Source organism: Mastacembelus armatus, chromosome 20 (genome assembly GCF_900324485.2).
Source record: "Mastacembelus armatus chromosome 20, fMasArm1.2, whole genome shotgun sequence".
Classification (NCBI taxonomy): Eukaryota; Metazoa; Chordata; class Actinopteri; order Synbranchiformes; family Mastacembelidae; genus Mastacembelus; species Mastacembelus armatus.
Window position 1 is genome coordinate 7,292,044 of NC_046652.1, and position 20,771 is coordinate 7,312,814.

At 39.8% G+C, this 20,771-nt stretch overlaps 1 protein-coding gene across 3 annotated transcripts in view; it reads right to left on the reverse strand.

Moving 5' to 3' along the window:
- The window catches only part of prex2 (phosphatidylinositol-3,4,5-trisphosphate-dependent Rac exchange factor 2), a 77,408-nt gene that overhangs the window by 27,635 nt on the left and 29,002 nt on the right, over positions 1-20,771 (reverse strand). The window contains exons 12-25 of one of the 3 annotated variants that reach the window (XM_026292447.1): positions 19,958-20,061; positions 19,818-19,867; positions 16,497-16,572; positions 15,469-15,541; positions 13,807-13,949; positions 13,382-13,474; positions 12,437-12,585; positions 12,253-12,338; positions 10,961-11,097; positions 9,518-9,632; positions 8,660-8,844; positions 6,641-6,802; positions 4,749-4,971; positions 4,417-4,624 (exon numbers count right to left, since the gene is read on the reverse strand). In XM_026292447.1, the coding sequence (XP_026148232.1) occupies positions 4,417-4,624; positions 4,749-4,971; positions 6,641-6,802; positions 8,660-8,844; positions 9,518-9,632; positions 10,961-11,097; positions 12,253-12,338; positions 12,437-12,585; positions 13,382-13,474; positions 13,807-13,949; positions 15,469-15,541; positions 16,497-16,572; positions 19,818-19,867; positions 19,958-20,061 (1,804 nt within the window). Of the gene's footprint in view, positions 1-4,416; positions 4,625-4,748; positions 4,972-6,640; positions 6,803-8,659; positions 8,845-9,517; positions 9,636-10,960; positions 11,098-12,252; positions 12,339-12,436; positions 12,586-13,381; positions 13,475-13,806; positions 13,950-15,468; positions 15,542-16,496; positions 16,573-19,817; positions 19,868-19,957; positions 20,062-20,771 lie in introns of all 3 variants that reach the window. The other 2 variants (XM_026292446.1, XM_026292445.1) reach the window with 2 other exon arrangements.

The following is a 20,771-nucleotide window of genomic DNA, read 5'->3' on the forward strand; positions in this document are numbered from 1 at the left end:
TTCAAAGCTCTGCTCCAAAATTGCCAGGCTTGGGTTTGTTTGTTTTTTTCCGCTCCACACAAACTAATATTGACACATGATGTCTGTTTATATTTCAATTTGAATTTGATTCTGCTTTTCATTTTATTTTATTTGTTCAAAACATCAGCGTTAAGGACATTTCAAAGTGGAGGCAGGTGGCGGGTGGGAGTGAGGCTTGGCGGCTACAGGCCACTTCCAGCTTCCCCCTAAAATGAACTATCTGTCTACAGCACGCTATCTAAATGCCTCTCAGATTATTATGCCTTTGTATGATTTCAAACATTCATTATCCCCATTTCTCTCTGTCGACTGGCCCCTATGTACCCATTCACATGCAGACTAGGACAGAGATGTCCTCATTATGGTCCACTCCAGGAGCCCCTCCAAAGCAGAGTAGCATACCATCACCATGGAGAAGCTCTAAAATGCTTTGTGATTGGCTGTTGGTTAATAAAGACGTGAGCGCACGTTGGGACACAAACTATCAGAGGGAGGGTGACACAATTAAAAATACTATATCAGAGAAGATTATTCAACAGAAAGAGAAAATAAAAAGTACAAGAATGAATGTGTACCAAAGTGTACCACTGCTTATCAGAAGCAATCACAAAGATCTCTTAATCTTAATCAAAACGGAAACTCTTAAAACCACTTCGGCACAGTGATCTGTTGGACATCAGTCACCTTCCTTGCATCTGCATTACAAAGCTCCACATCAGCCAGTTTTATGGTAGGACATCTACACAATGCTCTAATTCATACTGAGGTAAGAAAATTGTAGGACCTCATAGCTCTCAAATTGCTACCAGTCAGGAGACTATTAAACATTAACAATGAATAAGGAAAAGTAATTTGTTTCATTTACCTAGTTCCTGACCATGCCCTGTTAAAAATGGTTGTGTTCAAGCTGTATTGGATCCTCCTGAACAGCAGTTTAACTCTCCTTTTTGCTGATGAAACCTTTTGTGAAAGGATTTATACATCTATTAACTTCCATCTTGATAGTAACATCACAGTTATTTCATTTTTCATTGCTTTGTAAGACTTCAAAAGCTTCTTAACGGTGAAACAAGCTTTCTTTTCTTATAGTTACACAGTCTGACATGAAAAAGGCCAAACCCTTTCCTGATGTGATGAAAGAAGCTGACAGACAGCTGACAGCTTCCTCTCCAGAAAGGTACATAAAACAAGACTCAACTCGAAATTTCAATTCAGCCAACAATGTGGAAAAATTGGGGGGCTTTAAACCTGCAACATGCTTTACAGCTCGTGTTATGAATACATCGACAAATCTAGCCACCTGCTTGGTCAGGTTATTAAAAAGGCAAGCTGCCTCAAATTACATTGTTTCTTTCCTCTTCAGGAATTTAATGAATCCATTAGACAAGGTTGTTTCCTTTTGCCACTTATCTAGGCCAGTCTCTCTTCTTTTCAGAAAATAGAAAAATGGACTTTACTATGACATAATTTGTTATAAGCATTTAATATGAATTTGGTTATTGTCTGCTCTCTTGGATTAAACTTCTATACTGATCTCCCCACGCTCATGTTTGTTCCTACTATACTCTTCCTTTATTCCTCTGTATCAGGGGTGTCTCTTTGTCAGTCTTGGTGTAGAACTATGGTTGGTTGCCCTGTTTTTAGTGGTATTATCAGCTACAGAGAGGAACATAGTGTCTCATTATATGCAGATGTTTTTTCATTCACCCTGTAGCCTCCAATCACCATGTAAAATCCATTCTGGGAGAGTTTTGGCTCATTCTCCAGTTAACAAACAGACCTCACAGTTAAATCCTGTTTCCCATTTAAGCTAAATTCCACAGACATTCAGTGGCCTCCATATATGAAGTTTGCCCTAATTGTTTTCATTGCTGCAGTAGTTTGCAGGGTTTAATGCATGACAATTAATGTTTTTTACAAATCTGTATACATATGTTTCAATGATTACCTTTATTTTAATTCAAAATATTATTTTCAGGATATAGATGCTTATTTGTGGTGATAAAGATGCCTGCGTCAGTAAATCTGTGCTTTAAAGTAAGTAAGTACGGTAACACCTTATTTATATAGCACTTTTGAACACCAGTGTCAAAGTGCTTTACAATCACAGAGAATTATGAAAAACATTTGCATAAATACACATACACATATGTGTCCATACACATACACATAACACAGTTCAAATACAGGCAGGAAGCAAGGAAGGAAAAAAATCAATACAGGAAACATGTTTGAAAATAAGTAGGTTTTAAGAAGAACACATGAAGCCAAGCCTGTGGTGATGTGAGAGCAGCATGTAGTCTTTGTTAGTAAACACGCAGCTGGGTTTTGTATTAATAGTACACCATTCTGTGGTATCCTGTCTAAAGCAGTAATAATGGACCAATAATACAATAATCTAGATGTGATACCTGTCAAAGTTTGGCAATATTCCTTACAATAAAATAGCTGGAACAATTTACTTGACTTTAGTTATTTCTGAAAGTTACGTTGGGAATCAAACACAACACTAGCTACCCTACCTTTGAATTGACTTAAGAAGAGGCTGTGTTTGACATAATGGACAAAAAAACCTTTATAAATAGGGCCACTTCAGTTTATTATGACGCTGTCAAAAATAGCAGTTTCAAATTTAGGCACACCCAGTACAGAAAAAGACAGAAGCACACACAGTGAAGAATGTATTGGTCTGAGAGTGCAGCTGGGTGTGTAGACAGAAAGACAAAGAGCAAATGAGGCAGGACAAAGAGAAACAAAAGGAGCCTGGAGAGAGAAAGGTGGGATCTGTGAACAATAAAAGCAATAGTGACCATAGGCCAATCAACAAACAGTTTAATGTGCAAACTAATCAAGTGAAGAACTCACGAGGGCTGAACACACCCACACAGACCAGAGCAATGCATGCAGACTAAAGCAACTAGCACCACAACCCTTATTAATTCCACTTTTGTGAAACAGTCAAACCCACCCTCACAGTTCATCCTTAACAAGCTCCTGAAGTGTGCATCTGTGTGTACTTCTGCTTGTTTGAACAAAGAGTGTATCATAAAGGTCATTATCTCCTTGCTGGTTGTGTCTTGGACCACATGAACGTGTGTGGCTGTGACTACACTAATTGGCACTGACAGAAGCATGGCAAAATTTGTCCAGACTCAGTCATTAGGAGTTCTGCTGTGGACTCAACTCATTAGTACCAGAGCTAAGTGACAGTTCTGCTCCATCTAACTAGTTTTAATGTCATTCCCCTAATGCTACTGCCATAGCAGAGAAGACTTATAGGGACTAAATCAATCAAATTATCGTTTAAATGTTTAAAGGACACACATCTATTCTGCAAACCATCCGCTAACGCTACAGGAGAGCTCTGGGAAAGAGTGAATTTTATTTCCCAAGGTGTCTCATTTATTCAAATTCAAATTTTATTTGTCACATACATCTTTATACAGGGTACGACATGCAGTGAAATGCTTTTTACGACTGGCCAACATGTAAACGTTAGAGTAAGAGTATGTAAAAATAAGGATAAAAAAAGAAAGAAAGAAAGAGGTACCATAATAATTTTCATCAGTGGCCCATTGTTAATGAATGGCATTTGCCAGACTGCCTGGCCTAATGACACACCCTCTGCTTTCACTGAGATTATACTTCCTGTTTGGAGATGGTGTAGACAGGACTGGAGCAGTGTTTTTCATTTGCTTTCCAAAACCTTGTGTGCCTCCAGACAATAAAGCAGGCATCCATGCTGAACACAGTGTGGTCAGACAGGAAACACTGATCTGACATGCCATATTAGTTTTAAAATCATGAACATAAATGAAGCCTGAGAACTCAGTGCACAAATCGTGAAGACATATGACAGAGAAAACCACCAAACTCACTTGATGTTTCAGTTGTTCCCTTTCCTTCTGTGTCTCGCTATCCACACACACACACACACACACACACACACACACACACACGCACACACACACACACGCACACACACACACACACACACAGGCACTAGAGTAATGACTAAAATGTATGCCCGCCAAGTGCCAGATGCAGCACAATGACCATGCAGGCTGATAAAGTGGCAGGCTATGTGAGGCAATCTGCTTTCACAGGACATTTCAAATGAAGGTGAACAGAATCAGCAGGTTGAGTTTCTCTTTCTATCATAAACTAAAAGCTATTTGAAGTTATTCCAAAAATCAATTGTTCCCTTTGTTTTGGGGAACAAGTAAGAAATGATTCATCTCAAACTGAGACTATTTAATGAAACAGACATTACTCTGAATGATTTGCAGAAGCTTGTGCTTTTGAGAAACGTGTTACAAATGTTTGTGTATATGTTTGATGCTTGGATCATACTGATAGAGAAGTTTATACGTTAAGTATCACATAGCCACTCACTCATGAATATGGACGCCGTGCATCTCCATTTCCTTGACAACAGTGGTGAGTTTGTGGAGAAGTTTCTGGTAAGCATCCAGGGTAAGCAGGTCTTCTTCTCTAAGCAGGAAACGAAGGCCATGACCCTCAGTCCTGCCCAGGCTATGACCAGATGGTGCAGCCATAGTAGTGATGGTGTACTGGACATTAACCATGGGGTTTAGCTTACCTGAACACAGACATACCAAGTTAAAACCACCACTAAAAAAAGTCCAGAATTTAAAGCAAGACTGGGATGAATATTTAAAATTTCCACTGTGAAGGTTTTTTTCATGCCACCTATTCTAACTCACCCTGTTCAGCACTGCTGCGCCCTCCCTTCTCCAGCGTGTTCTTCCTATTGTCCAGCTGCACACCAAAGGCACTACCCAGAGAAGTGCTGGTTTTGGGATAGGAAACCTCCATTACGTTGATATGACAGTTTGTGGGGCAGAAGTCACTACTATGGAGGGGAGACACCTTAGCCTTGGCCTGCTTAAAGGTGGGCCATGCTCTGTTCTTCAAGACCCTAGAAAACTGATACAAAGAGAGAGAAACCAATGGTTTAGGCATAAAATATATTGGGTATACATGCAGGTAAAGTGAAGTTAGAATTTGCATGGAGCATGGATAAAGATTTTGCCATATAATGGTACTGAGGGAAGGGAATAACATCATATGATATTTCTGGCTGGTGTTTTTTGAAACAATAGCAATCAAAGCCGCAAGAAATATGAAAGGTCCATATGAAATACATGCCAGGGTACTGTCAGCACAGACTACTTACTGGTTTTACATGATAGCTGCCACTGAAAGAAAACCTGCTATTCCTGGTTTTTTTATGTGGCTTAAATCCAAATCAAAGATCAACATACATAGACATTAACAGAGACAGAAACACATCATTGCTCACATATTGAAGAATTCCAGACCATAGCCATGGATCATTTCAATTGATATAAACTGAATACAATAAGATGCTTAGCTGATACCACTACACAGGAACCCTGAAACACTGCTTGGATGAACAGAGCTGATACAGAATATTACAAACACATTTTATTTTACAACATTTGGTTGCACTTTTCTTGAACCCTCAGACACAGTTCCTGCATCCTGTCTTCAATGTGATACAGATGCCACAAGTCATTGATTGAGGTGAGTATTTAGCAACTCGGGCTGTCTAACAACACTAGAAGAATATAATAATATGTTAACTAAGCAATTTAAAACAGAGAGGTGAAGTATGAGTGTGCTGCTCAAAGTGAGCGAAAATGCCGCACATTGGCTACAGTCTGGGAATAACAGCTCCCAGCACATCTCCTGTCTGTCTCCTGTCTCCCTAGAGGTTTGTCAACTATTACTTTGAGGCCCCAGGTTCAAATCTATCATTTTATTACTTTCTGCTCTGTCCTAATGTTCCTTTCTTTTGTCCTTGTCCTTTTGTCCTGCCTCTATCTATGTTTCTTGCTCCTTCTCCCCTTCTTCCAATTTTGCTCCCCCTCCTTTCTCTCTAGGGGTCTGAGAAGGAATGCTCCAGTGCAGGGATCTTACACAACAATAGTCCTGGTTGCGGCTGTGCCAGGCTATTTATAAGCAACTAATTAATCCAAGGCCCACTCTAATGTTGAGTCAGATCTTTTCCTTTCTGTCTCTCACGCACACTTGTACCCATTGAGATGTTTTGCCTACAGACACAGGCTTACAGATGTGAATAAACAGTGATGGAAGTACTTTTGCTCTGTCAATAATGATCTGGAACTTTATTTTCAAGTGCCAGGTAACACTACAAATTGTAAACATATCCAGATAGTCAATTTAAAATGTGCAAGTCCTTGAAAGACCTCTTGGCTAAATATTTCTTCTTTACTTGCAGGTCAGTGACAGCTGATTATATTTTTGCACAGCAGTGTTTGGGATTTAGCTGGTTTCCAGTGTAGCAGTGGATGGATGTTGTATGATATGCTGTATGCCTTGACATTTTCTTCACTTGAACCACTGTGGAGAACTACAACAAAACGTGTTATTTGGACACCAGCTGCAACCTGTTTCTATTATTGTCAGTCCACAGAGAAATTGCTGAAGTCAGAGTCAATGGACCCAAATTGTGCTAAAATATGCATATGCAGTTCAGGGTGGAGAGAAATATCATCCAGAGCAGAGAGCATGTTGATTGTCTGTCATTAGACCAGCTTAGAATAGTTACCTTCCTGTAGTTAGTGATACGCCGACTGATGTGCTCCACCCTCTCACCACACATGGCATTGAAGCGTACCTGCAGCTCCTCAGGGATCAGGTCACAGCTGGAACTCAACCTCCCACACATCTGCAACAGTGTGTCATCATTACATGCCAGCGCCTCCAGGATCTGGTCAGAAAAAGAACAAAAGCAGGGATGATTTACTGATACACAGATGTCTTAAAATTCATTTCCCAGCTAATGGGATGTAATAAGCTGCTGAACCTGGATACCAATAATTTCCAACTGTTATTCAAAAACCCAAGGTAAATATCGTGACAAATAAACTGTACAAACGCTGATGCTAACTTTAGAGAGACACAGATTTCTAAACCACCTTAATAAGATGCCCAGTGGAGTAGAGCTAAAGGCAGGGGAGGGAATCTAACTGCAAGAAGAAGCTGAAGCACAAGAAAACCCTGACAACATATGTGATATTAACATTCAAAATCACAGGCATACCCAAACTGTTCTAATAATACTAAAATCACTTTCACTTTTGAAAATGGGAAATTGTTTACAATCTGTGTGGATGTGGCAACTTTTATTTCCGTGCATGTTATTGGTTTTCATTTCGGATGGCACTTTAAAAGAATCTAGAATTTTAAGACAACAACCCAAGTTTTGATCTCTGTTAATTTACATGAAGCAGAGAGATGTGGATCATCACAAAATCTGGCAGAAAGATGCTGCAAATTACTTTTTATTTTCCATACCAGCATGTGTGTATCTGGGTCTCAGTGAAGCCTCTGTGTATATTAAATCAATTATGATCATTCTGTGAACATCACTGCTGAGATGTGAAAAGCATGTATTTAACACAGCTGGGAACTAACATGATTAAAAGAAAGCTGATGATTTTAACTAGCATTTAGCTTCTCAATCTACACAGCAGGAGAGCTGTATCACTCTGTAAGAAGAACTCAAGGACTAAATTGGAATTTAAAGCGTAAGGAGAAATGCCATGACAATTTGGAATTTGACTTGAGTTTCACCCAAACAGCGACACACAAACTAACCATCATAATCACTGTCAGGGTTCGTCTACTGCAGAGACATCGTCATGGTTTGTGTCGTCACCGTTGTGATTTGTCAAACAAGGTGCAACTTCATCAACACCACTCATCATGTAAAAACTTTTCTTTTCCATTATTTCAATTTTCTTTTTTCACAGACACATAGGATTCTAAATAAACATGATATCACAGTCTAAGCAGCTTACTTGTTTCTAAAGGCCTGATTAAAATCGATTAGCAGAAGCTGAAGAGGATTTGATAGAACTAGATTAACCCACAAGGGGGGCCCTCCTGCCCTGTTCCTCCCACTTTATGTGATCTGTGTTTCCCATCATGTGCAAACACTTTCAGACTAGACATGCCAACCTAATTGTATTTTGCACAAACCAAGTTGTACATTTCTGCTACAATAGAAGTGGCACATATGATTAAAAACAGGGAAGAAATTGCTGCTTTTAAGCAAAACATCAAACAAAATAGATTTGAAACTAAATTATGATAAAAGGCAGGCAACCAAATTTAGCCAAAGGGGCAACTATTTTGCATTTTATTTGTGAACATCACCACAAAATTAGAGTAGAGCCACACTACCAAGTACTTGCTACAAAGTGAAGCTGGAGCCTGTGTTTTCCAGATGGTAAAATTAACCTTGACTCCTGGACCATACATCATAAACTGAATTACTGATATCTCTAAAAAATAATCTGAATTCTTTGATACTTTAACCAACATCTAACTAAACATCCAACTGACCAATGAGCCAAAAGTATAACCCAAATTTTGAGAATTTCTAAATTTATGACAAAAGAATTAATCCAATACAGGAAAGTAACAGTATTGTACAGAATATAGTTACATTTACTGTCATTGAGATTAATGTGAAAAATTATGAAGATATTATACATTCAGGCCTATACTGTCCCCCAACCTCATCCCACCACCAAAAAAAAAAAAAGTTTGAAATTTGTACCTTAGCAGTGAGGCTGAAGAATCCTTTGGGTTCAATCATCTTCTCCAGCACATGACACTTAATACCGGCTGTGCTGTCATATTCATACACCACTCCATATTCCAGATGGACATTGTCCACAGTCAGACTTACATGGTCCTTCTTTCCATCGATAATGGCTATAGTGTTGAATTTGTCCATAACTTCTGACATTGCAAAAAAAAAAAGAGTGGAGAAACAGAGAAACACATCTCTGTTAACTTACAAACTTCAGTGAGCATTATTGTAAATTATACATCTTTTATGTTCTGTGATAAACACAAAAAATCCTAATTTTAACCACAAAATGCATGGTTGCAAAGTTGTAAGCATTCTCATCATCACACATTAGGTGCTATAGGAGATTCCAGACCACTAAATCTGCAGTTAATTTCAGAGGTAAACCCCCTGGTCATGACTTTCTTCCATTCTGCCAAAAAAGAGCAATTCAAAGTGCATTAAGTTAACCAGACGTACGCTAACGTGATGACTTAACATGACAATAAATCCTGCTCCATAGCTGTTTGCTATGAAGGGAATGGCTTTCCTGTTTTACTTTCTCACTGGGATCCATAAATTGCATGGGGGAATTAACACTTGATGAGCCAGAGGAGTCAGCTATTCTCAGACTAACACTCTCCAGATGAGCCTGTGGAGCTGTTTTAACTGGAGCAAGCGAAAGGCTTGTGTTCCTGCAAATAAGCCTGTGTCACATTCACAGACGCCTTGACCAGAATTTCATTTCCCAAATGAGCAGTTCCTATGTGTATGTGTATGTGTATGTGTGCGCGTGTGCGTGCGTGTGTTTGTGTGTGTGTGTGTGTGTGTGTGTGGGGTCACCTTCCACTTTGCACTCAAAGCCATCTCCATTCTCCTCAGTGATGGGTTTCTGGTTAGTTTTCTGCTTGTTTTCCTGGGCGCTCTCACTGTTATTGTATACCCATTTAATAGTATCCTGCTGCATAGAAATAAAAGTTTAAAAAAATCATTTTTGTAGATTCATGAACATTTGCTAGCATCATAAAAATTCTGAAACATAAAGCTCCATCTCTCTCAAATCATCTCTCCACTCTCAGTCATGGACAACAGGTGGTATTTCTATTGTTAGATAAACAGGAAATAAGAAAAAAAAAAATCCTTAACACACAGAACTCTGATGTGTGTGTACAAAAGACAACATTTGGGTTTGATGCTGAAGACCTAGCTGACTCTACCCAGATTTGGTGTACAGGGTCACATTTGAGTAAGCAGAGCATATAATAAAAATAAACATATGGAAACACGGTGCTGGGTGAGACCGCAAATGCGAACCCATTCTCACCAACCCACTCCAGTGTGTATCTGTCTGTGTCTGTATTTTCCTCTCCACACCTAAGCCCACACTGGGTTTCTGCCAAAGCTACAAGTTGTGCCTGCCTACGGGTTTGTGGTTTTTACAGTGTACAAGACATGCACACAAACACAGACAGAGACAAAGAAAGAGAGGGCGGCTCCTCTGTGGGTATACTTGATGTAAACCAGATCTCCACTAGTTTTGGAACCCTGTATTGCTTCATTAGGCCTGAAGTCCAACAAGTCTTTATTATGCTGACACACTGCACTCACACAATACACACTCCCTTGGGTTTATATTCTCACACAGTTTTCCCACCTTCAGCAGGTGCACTGAGCTCACTCTCTCCTCCTACACTGGTGTGTTGTTCAGTATTTTCTCTAGAAAAAGCCAGTTGGCTTACCCCCCTTTTCCTCCATCTTTCTACTCCCTCCAGCACTTTCACCCACACTAAGCCTCAGCCACTCCCAGGTCCTTTCCCACCTCTATCTGCTTGCTGCCAGTCTCCCACAGCAGGCTCACCACTATGAGCCAGAGGTCAGCACTGAGGAGCCAAAACTACTATTATTTCTGTGTAATGACCCAAGACAAGGCAAGATGGAGAAAGAGATGTAGGTAAATGAGAGCTAGGAGGTCGGTCTGTTACACTTATCCTCATAGTCTGCCAGTCCTCACTTCCACCCCTTTTCTGCTTTTTGTTCCTATTGCTCGTTTATGTTCTCACACTTCTTATTTCTTGACATATTGATTTAAAAAAAAAAATTATCTCAAAAGACTTTGCCTTTTTTTATTTATTTTTTTACATACTTCTGTTAAGTTATCTCTCAAAATGTATACGTCACCGATAACATTGGGTAAGCTTGTTCAGTAACCCTCACTTTCAACTGAAATCTGCAGTGTCTAGTTGGGTTTGCCCTGCAGTTGTTTCTTTTCTTCACTTCTTGTCGTACCTGTGTGGGTCTCCGGTACTTCCTGCAAGCAGTGACGTGAGCAATGACACTGGCATGGCTCTCCTTGCTAACATTGATGCCGTTGACTTTGATGATGCACTGGCCTGGATGGAGGCCAGCGATGGCTGCTACTGTGCCTGGAGTAATACAATGACAGAAAAGAAGGAGAAGCATCAGAAGTACTACACACACAGGCACAGTCTGAGTCAAGATAAAACAAAAGGATGTGATTGAGACCATAAAAAAGGTGTCCAGCTATCAGAAGGAAGTGCATGCAAACTAAATATTCCCCCCATTTGTTTACATACCTCCTTAAAAACACACCATGAATAATTTCCAATGAAATATAAAGAATCAGTAGTCCTTGCACCAAGTACTGTAAGAGTGAAATTACACAGCTGCTTTAACCATTTTCTGAAGTATAGTATAGGTACTTTAACTAGAGGAAAAGTCAGTGGATCATCAAAACCTTTGACTCTGGAATATCAGAAGAAAAAAAAAACAACAAACAACCACCAACATCAGTGCATATACAAAATAAAGAGAATCGCACTTTGGGTTTAACTGCTCTACAACCCTGTCTCATCTCTTCCTATTTCTAAATGGTATTACCTGCTTCTGATGACCCCAGACACCACAAGACAACAGCTGTTACAACAATCCAGGCAATTAAACGCCTTCTACATCACCATCTGCGTAACAGGGGATCAGATCTTCCACTTTAACACACAGGAGGGTCCCAGGAAATCAAGTCGACACATGCAAACACACAAAAATGAAGGCACACACCCAACACATTGTATCCCACTTTGACCGCTAAAAAGAACCAGCATTCAATTCCCCTAAGAACTGATAGACAAGGCCATTGATTGTTTTCTGGATTGGATCCTATTTTGTGCCAGCAGCAATAGCAGTGCTACTAAACATGCTGTGTTAGGTCAGAGGAAAGAAAGAGGGACACTGATGAATTTAGAACCAAGAAATGTGGAATGCCTCTCTACCACACAGAAAACCAAAAAAAAAAAAAAATGCAAATAGGTACATGGAAAAGTGATTGTGTGTTGGAAAGTAACCAACAAGTAGCCAATTCTCCGTTTTGGCAGAACCATTAACCAACCAGCTGGGCCATATGGAGAGGTGGGCACTTATAGCCAAGTCATGCACAGTCCCAAAGACTGGTGTAGCAGCTGCTTCCCAGCTGTGCCACACTAACAGAGCTAACAGAGAGGTGATGGGAAGCCTTTTACTGATGAAGCCAAACAGCTCAAGTGGTGGAAGAGGTGATCTCTTACCTCTTCCAACAGCATGAACCACAGATGGACCAAAGCCTCGAATTTGAAAGCCTAATCCATCAGCCGAGTCTGGGATCTTTACCGTTCTGGAAACAAGAGCAGAAAAAAGCAGATGTATCAAATCTGTACAAACAGACAATTAGATGATTTTGACAGAACCACTGCATACACAGATCTGACGTACTCTCTTGGCTTGGTGCTGACCAGCACCCTGAGGGGTCCCTTGCTGTTGAAACACTGCCTGAGGAGTACTTCCACTTCAGAAAAAGGCCTGAGGAAGACCAGGTCTCCATTTATGGCAAACAACTTCTTCCCCACCTCTAGGCCAGCCATCTTAACATTGAATGTAATAGAAAACAATGGCAAAACAGACAAGAGATTGGGTTTAACGTTACATTGAATCACACTAAAAATGAATGACATTTTCCCAAATATTTTTAGTATAAACAGAAGGCCAATATTGCAGTAAAGAATTTCTATACATCACACACACATACACACACAAAGCGTACACACTCACAGTCCAGAATAAAATATGGGATCATTTTTATCTACGACTATACAGCTGGATCCTCTTGTGGATTGAATACTTAAAAGCAAACACACACAATGCCACTCTCTAAGCAATCTAGACCTTCAGGACACACTGAATGCTACTTAAGGGTTGGAGGGAATTATGTACCGTGTGCTTAGATTGATCGCATTTGCTTTTAAACTCCTCTGTCCCTTTTTCATCGAGCAGATCAAAGCTAAGAACCAAAGGAGACCTACAAATATGAAAACTTTAATGTGTTTTATTTCTGCACAAAAGGAACGGGCAAAGTTTAGTTTAGGATTGAACAGTTAGAGGTTTATATTTTTATGATGGATAGTCAAACCACATGTTAACAAAATAATTCTGCTGACTGTGTGCTTCTACTACAGAGGCATCACAGCAAAATACCTTTTACCTTTTACCACAAAACAGTTGCCCCTTTGGCTAAATTTATCATAACTACAGATAAGGCACATTACCTCCACACAGATCAGAATGAATCTTAACATGGTTTCATATTAGGGGACTTATAAATATGGTGTATTAATCCATGTGAATATATGGACCTGTCCAGGCTCCTGAGTGTCTACTCACCTCAGCTGGGGAGCCTTTCTCCACAGATTTGATGATGGGTACTTTGTTCCTCTCTTCCAGAATAAAGCCATAGCCTCCATCACTTGGTCTTATCTGGCAAACAAGATGCCTTCCATCAGCAAAAACCCAGACCAGCAGACTAAGACATATTCACAGAGCCAAGCACACACAAGAAGGAGATACTGGCACAGAAAGATAGCAGCTATGGCAGTATTTGCTCACTCCTTTGAAAAGAATGTTTGCTGGTGTATACATACGATGGACTTGTGCAGTGTTATAACCTTCCCTGCTTACTGCTGTATGCTTCATAGTTTACTGTGCCTTTAGATTGTTCTGAATCATGGGTAATATAGCGAAGTCATAGCATATTACACAGGCCGAGAGCTAATCAATAAGCTACCACAGAGTACTGCAAGTGAGCTCACCAAGAGAGACTTAGAGATGACATTCTCAACTATTTTCAGGTCATGCTTCATAGGTTTGTGTTTGGTGTTGGAGCCCTCCATCTCCTCATCAGCAAAGAAACGAAACAGTAAAGGCTCATCCTTGAATTCACTCTTTTCCAAAACTGAGGTGACAAAAAAAGTAATTAATGAGAATAAGTAGACAAACAAATTAAAAGGAACTAGAAGAACACTATGTAGATTTAAAGGTTCAAACGTAAGATCATGTATAAGTCACATTTTTGCTAAACATTTTCAAATGCATAGATGGTTTTTCATTTTAGGTGTATTTTTATGCTGCTGTAAAACATGCTTTGGTGGAAAAATCTAAGATTCTACTCCACAGCAGTAGCTTTATCATGTAAGCATTTGGAGTTTTTGGATAGACTTTAAAAAACATGCACTGTATTACCTCAAAACAGCGAATAGATGCTTGGTAACCCAAAAATGCACGTTTTACTTCCATGTCCCAGGCTGTTTATTGATGGCTAATTGAAAACTTTACTCTCTATCTTTAGAAATTCTTTGTTATTTTATGGACAAAGGAAGAACATGTGCTCTGTAACTGTAAACAGCAGCGTTGGGTGCCATGCAGTGGTACAATATGTTAAATCAAGAAAGGAAACAATCTGCATTAAATTAAGAGGTTTAAACATGTCCAAGCATGTAGCATTTGTAGTGCCACATGGTAAATGTAGTTAGACATATGCATGACATGTACTGCATCTTCAAATGCCCAACAACACACCATGGGAGAAAGGGAGAGCCCACTTACATGGTAAAATATGACTTTTAAATGAACCCAGTCTCCACAGCAACAAAATGTCTTCACAAAGACCTTGATTTTGAAAGGAAAAATAACCCTAGGGGGAAAAACAGTTTCCTTCTAACACTCCCTCACTACATTTCCCTCAAGACCAGCTCTATTGCCAAAAGTTTTTAAAGCTACATTGTCAGGCTGAATAACTGACTGGCATGAATGGTAAAATTACCCTGAAGGCTGTGGTAGTGAAAGAAAGTTTAATGGCTGTTTTGTTCCTTGGATGCACTGGTAATTTGTAGTGTGAGGCTTGAATTGTGTGTAGTTTAGAGCAGTTACATCCTGGGGGTACAGGGAGACACACAGTGACTCATAGTCTAATGTGTATGATGTGGACCTTGGCATGTGTGAAAAGCAGAATTAAAAACTCTCATAAACAAACTGTAACCATGACCACTAACCATTTTTCACTTAAACTGACAAACATCCAAATGTTCTCATAGCTAAAGCTAGCCATGCATGTACACTGCACTTGGTCAATTAAGTCATAACCCACAAGTGTGCATGAAGTTAATAGTAGTGTGCATGAATACGGCAGTAGCCTAACACACACATACACACATTCAGACATTCAAATTCATTCACTGCACTGGAAAAAAGGCGTATTCCTGCAGTATGTAAAAAGGATTTTAAGTAGAAAGGCGAAGACAACAGAGTGGTTATATTCTAAAACGGGATGTTAAATGCCAGGCAGCCTCTGCTTAGTTTCTCCAAAGCATTCAGCTCTTATTTACTCAATATGGAGGATTCCAATGTTTGTAAACAGAAGGATCAGAACTTTTTTTTTAGTCTATTGCAATTCTCAGCAGTGAAAAGTGCTTTACCGTGATGCATGAAGCCATTGTCGCACAGCTCCACCCCCAAAATCAATGATTCCTCCCTTGTTCGGCAGTCCCCCTGAACCAAATGACACAGGAAAGGAGAAGGAGTGGACACAGAGGAGAAATGAGGGATTTAAACATAAAGAGTGGAAAGAGTAAATGCATCAAGTGGAAAAAAGCAAAAGTCGATGAGAGTAGAAATGAAGTAGAAAGAGAAACAGCACAAAGGAGACTGTGTGTTTAGATGGCAGTCAAAATGTCACATTCATACCCGCCCCTTTGTGCCTCCATCCAAAACCTGAGGCAGAGAGCCACTCCTCACTCCACAGTAAACCAAATTTATGTCTAGACAGCATAGTGTCATAGCTCTTGAAGTCCTACTGAAGGAGTGAGAGCTGTTACGCTTACCTCAGACAAACACATTAATGTGGACTACACCATACACATTCACACACAAACACACTCACTCACTCACTCACAGACACACACTTACATGCATGACTCTGCGATGGTCACTACAGACTACGATGTTCATTTTGTTGTTGACATCTTGGACAGGACTATCAATCTGTTAGTCTTCTAGCTTCAAAGCTGTCAAAGCAATTCTGCTTTTACATCCTTTATTTCCTTTTGGTTCTGTTGTGATGGCAAGAAACCCTTTGTTGTCTCAGAAATCATCCTTCTGTTCTGACAACAGCCAATTCGCTCCTACTCTTTCTTTCTTTCTCAACTTCTCTGGATTTCTCAGGGAGGGAAAGTTATTTTTATAGATGCTCAGAAACTAGTGCGGGTGATTTCAAATATTTGTGAATTAAGACTGGGTAAAAATGCATGAAATTGATATCACTACTATTCAAAGTTAAAAAAAAAAAAAACTACATACTGTAATTAAAATTAAGTTTACGTGTTTCAAGTTATGTATTATTTCAGAAAAATGCTTCACACATGTAACAGGCCAATTTTTTAAATTTAAGTTGATAACAATAATATTATTCATGTATTAATGTGGATGAAGCAGTTTTAGTGCTTACCTGTGCAATCAGCCAATCTATCAATTTATTGGCCATCACCACTGATTTGTAGGTCCGCAAGTGGTAGTCCTTATCCCTGTATGGGCATGAGAGCAAAACATTTCATGAGATTAACTGTCATAAAGCCACATTATGAGTAATAAATGCTTAATCTATTGAAAAACACTACTACTAAATTTCACTATTAGCAAGATGTGGCCACTTTTCAAGCTCTGGCAGCTGCGTCATAAATGTAAGTGAGTTTCTGACAGTTGGTGACAAGAAAAACAGCATTCCTCCAAGCAGGGCTGGTAACAGCGGCAACAGTGCTTGACCCTAGGATGCCCTGTGTCATTCTGCCGTTGCTGCTCTCAGTGTTACCCACACAACCGCACTTTGCCAGACCCCGAGAATGCCGTCTGAAATGGAGCCATGACTTTCCCATGAACACAGAGGCATCCCTGGGGAAATGCAGAGGCCAAGCTACAGGCCGGGAAAGTCCAGAACCACTGTGACTTACACCCCTCCACTGCTTCTACCACATGCAAACACTTATTCAGACATATATGCAACAACACATAGGCATGCCTGTGTTTCACATAGTCAGTTCAGGCAAGTCCAAAATGACATGTGAGCTAGGTCCAACCTCAGGTGCCCAGAGCTCTTCTGAATGTGAAGCGTGAGAGACCAAATGTTGCACTGTTATTTGCACAATAGAACATTGTGTTGCATAACTGGATTTGACAGCATGTGTTGGTCTCAGATGAGGTTGGCAGCGTTGTTTTTTGCCAGTGGGACACACTGCCCTACTGTGCCATGTATAAACCTCTTGGAGCAGAAGAGGCAAGAGGCACCCTGTGAGACTATAGACAGGGATATTGAGGCTACTGGGGCTGGTACACAATGAGGCTGTCAGAGCGCGAAAGGGGGGGGGGTAAACACTGGGCAGCCATATGTTAGACATCAGGAAACAGAAGCTTGAGGAGTAAGAGAGAAAAAGGTCAGCAAGATGGTTTTTAACAGGCTATCCAAAAGAAAACTTTGCTTGATTTTCTAGAGCTCTCAATATAATTAGGAAAACCTGTCCATGTTTCTCAGAGGTGAAATATCAGTTTTTCCATTGTGTGTGAAGGCACTTTACAAGTGATTTTCATCGTATTGTGTTGGTTTGGTCCCCTGCAACAAATGGATTCACAGGCTTCTTATGAAGACATCTGATCTATAAAGGGGTCCACAGAAGCTGTTTAGGGACCAGGGGATGCTGAGTGTACACAGTTCCCCTCTTTGCATTATCACTTTTGGTGTTTCTGGAAATCACACACAATCAGGCAGAGACTGTTTGCTCCAATTAAACTCTTGCATTCCCAGGCCCAGTGATAACTGTGCTGCGTTCTCAGTGAAAATGCTTTGCAAAAACTGTCTGCAGACACATCAACCAGAGTTATTACATTTTTAAGTGGTTTGGCCTGAACACAAACACCAGCAGAGTAAATGCTGACATACACAAAATCACTCTTTAGGTTTTCTAGTAGTTCAATCAAACCGAAATACAGATAAGCTTTTATTCTGGAATACTTTCAGGATCAATGTGCCCCCCTCCAGCTATAGAACAGTTTTATTGGTATGAAATTAACGCTTTTCTTTAGGCCATTTGAAATACAACATGAACAGGCAACCTATTCGGTGCTGTTCAGTACGCACATTAACAGATGACATTTAGAACAACACCAAAACCAAAACACACCAGGAAGATAATCCACTCCAAACTCTATTAGATAAAGGTATGTTTCATTATATGTGCCAAAATAACTCATTCTAAGGTTTATCTCAGTAAGATGTATCATAAAGATACAACAGATATAAATAAATGAAAAAAAAACTAATAATTCAGTACTAAAACCAAAAGTTTTAGTTGACAAAAATGCTATTTTATATCATGTTACAGTGTTTGTTTCCTAGAGCTAGACTCTTTGTCAGGCCTTTCAGGGCACAGGATCAATAAGATCTCAGTTACACAAATATGTGCGACCACTGTTTTGTAAGTGAATTGCCCCCATATAATGCTTCATAATAGAAATAAGGTTAGCTGTGGCTGCTAGATGAATTGATTGATCAGTGTGGCCTGAACATGTAAATACACAACAGAGAATGACAAAATGACCAGAAATCACCTGCAGGTTTAAATTTAGAAAAAGAAAACTATACAAAAAATAATTTATATCATATGGCAAAACAATCAAAGCTCAATGTTCACTTACTATCATTGCACACCGTCACCCACACTTTCACCAATATTACACAGTATTCATCTAAGACTTTTGAGTTCTCATGAAGATTGCTCAGTTGACATCCAAGCTCATGTGTAAACCCCATCCATGTTGAATTTAAGGCCTGACCACAGACCAAACAAACTTTCATCCTTATGACATCTATTACTGTAGATGGTCAAGAATGAACTATGAAATGCTAGAGGAGGGAAAAAAACAGTAAGAGGACCTTGACCATGGAATTGTTTACTCAGAGTACTATGGGCAGTCGATGGCACTGGAGGGCCCCTCTCCTGCTTGTTTTCCAACGATCCCTGCCTTACCTGCTGCTAATTACCTGGACCAGGTGTGTTCAGTCTATAAGAAGCTGAAGGATACCAATTCACTTGAACACATATGATCCAGGTAATCAGCAGTGGCTCGGGCAGGGACATTTGAAAAAACAAGCAGGGCAGTGGCCCTTGAGGAACATGGGTTGCCCACCCCTGATTTAGATGATGGTCAAGAATTAACTTTTTTGTTGATGAAGATGTAATGCTCAAGAAAAGAACTAGCAGGCTGGACTTTAGGTTCATGTCTTGATTCAACGCAGTTCCTTTGTGACTCCATCCAAATAATGCATATATTATTCAAATTTTCAATGCAGTTCAAATGGTTTAGGTTGCATAACATTTTACAACAATAAGAAGCTATTACTGTGAACACTAAAAATGATCTCTCATGTGGCCATCACAGATTTGTCACAATGTTAACCATTTTTCTGATTCACACATGTGGCAAAATTATGCATAACATCTGAGAAACTCAAGTCTTCTTCACCAAATATGTGTTTTGAGAACAGGTAATTAAAGCCTACCACCCCTCAGGTCTTGCTGCAGCCCATCACAATCTGTGTCAACTCTTCATTAAGTCAGTTTCTGTTTAAAAACAATGAGCTCAAAGCGCATCATGATATTTCTCTCCTCCACACTGGCCTTGTGGAAGACCTTTTTTCATGAACAAGAACCGGATGCTAAACGGATGGAGCCCCACCTGGTTGGGTTGCATTGTAGCGGCAAAGAAAATCGCTGCCTACCTGATGACAGGAGTGAAGAGGCTGTGAAGGCGGCAGAAGAGTCGAATACCCTAAGTTAGAGAAGATTTTGGTTATTTCAGTGATGCTTCTGTAAAACACAATTTCAATTAAATTACATTCTAATGTGGTATATTTTATACCTTTGATATAACGTCGTGCATGTCACATCTGGGATGGTAAGTGCCATCGTCGTAGCGAAAGCGGTACAGTACAGGCTCAGATTTGAACTGGTGTTTGTCTGTGACTAAAAATGCAATTCAGAACATCAAGCAGTTGCTGAAAAAAGAAACAACTAAAAAAGTCTCAACTTCCTTCAAACTGTAAAGTATAAGAGGTTTAAAAACATATTCAAGTCAAACATGGTTGCTGGGAAAAACAAGCTTTACAGACAAGAGGAAGCTTGTACATAGGGGTCACAGATAACACTACTGCTCACAGTTTCCTGCTGTTCTTGCTTTAGGGGACTTTGTCAAAGATCCTCCTAACAGTAATAACAGTTGGCTGTGTATTCTTGACTGTAGCAATGTGGGTCCCATTAAAGGTTTTTATGAAAAGATATTCTAGCATTTTTCACACAGAGACTTCTAGCTGTGCTGTGAGAGAGCTCAGAGGGGCTTGTCGTTACTCCTCTTTGTCGAGAAGAGCTATAAAGCCCAATCTCATTTCTCTGAGAAAGCAGTAAAGCATCCCTGACTGCTTTAAAATACAACTAAGCTTGGGTCTTACACTTTGAGGAAAAAATACATGCAGAATAGTACGCACCATTTACTATGAATGCCAAGGCTTAGCCAGCTTAAGCTTCATGTAATAAACACACTTGTTACCCAAACTCACAAAAGAGCCACTGACTCAATATTACACAAACATTACACAACGAAGAGATTAATATTTGTAATCCCTTAACTAAACATTGCATATAGGGAGTGTTTAAATGGGACACCTGCTAAGACACAA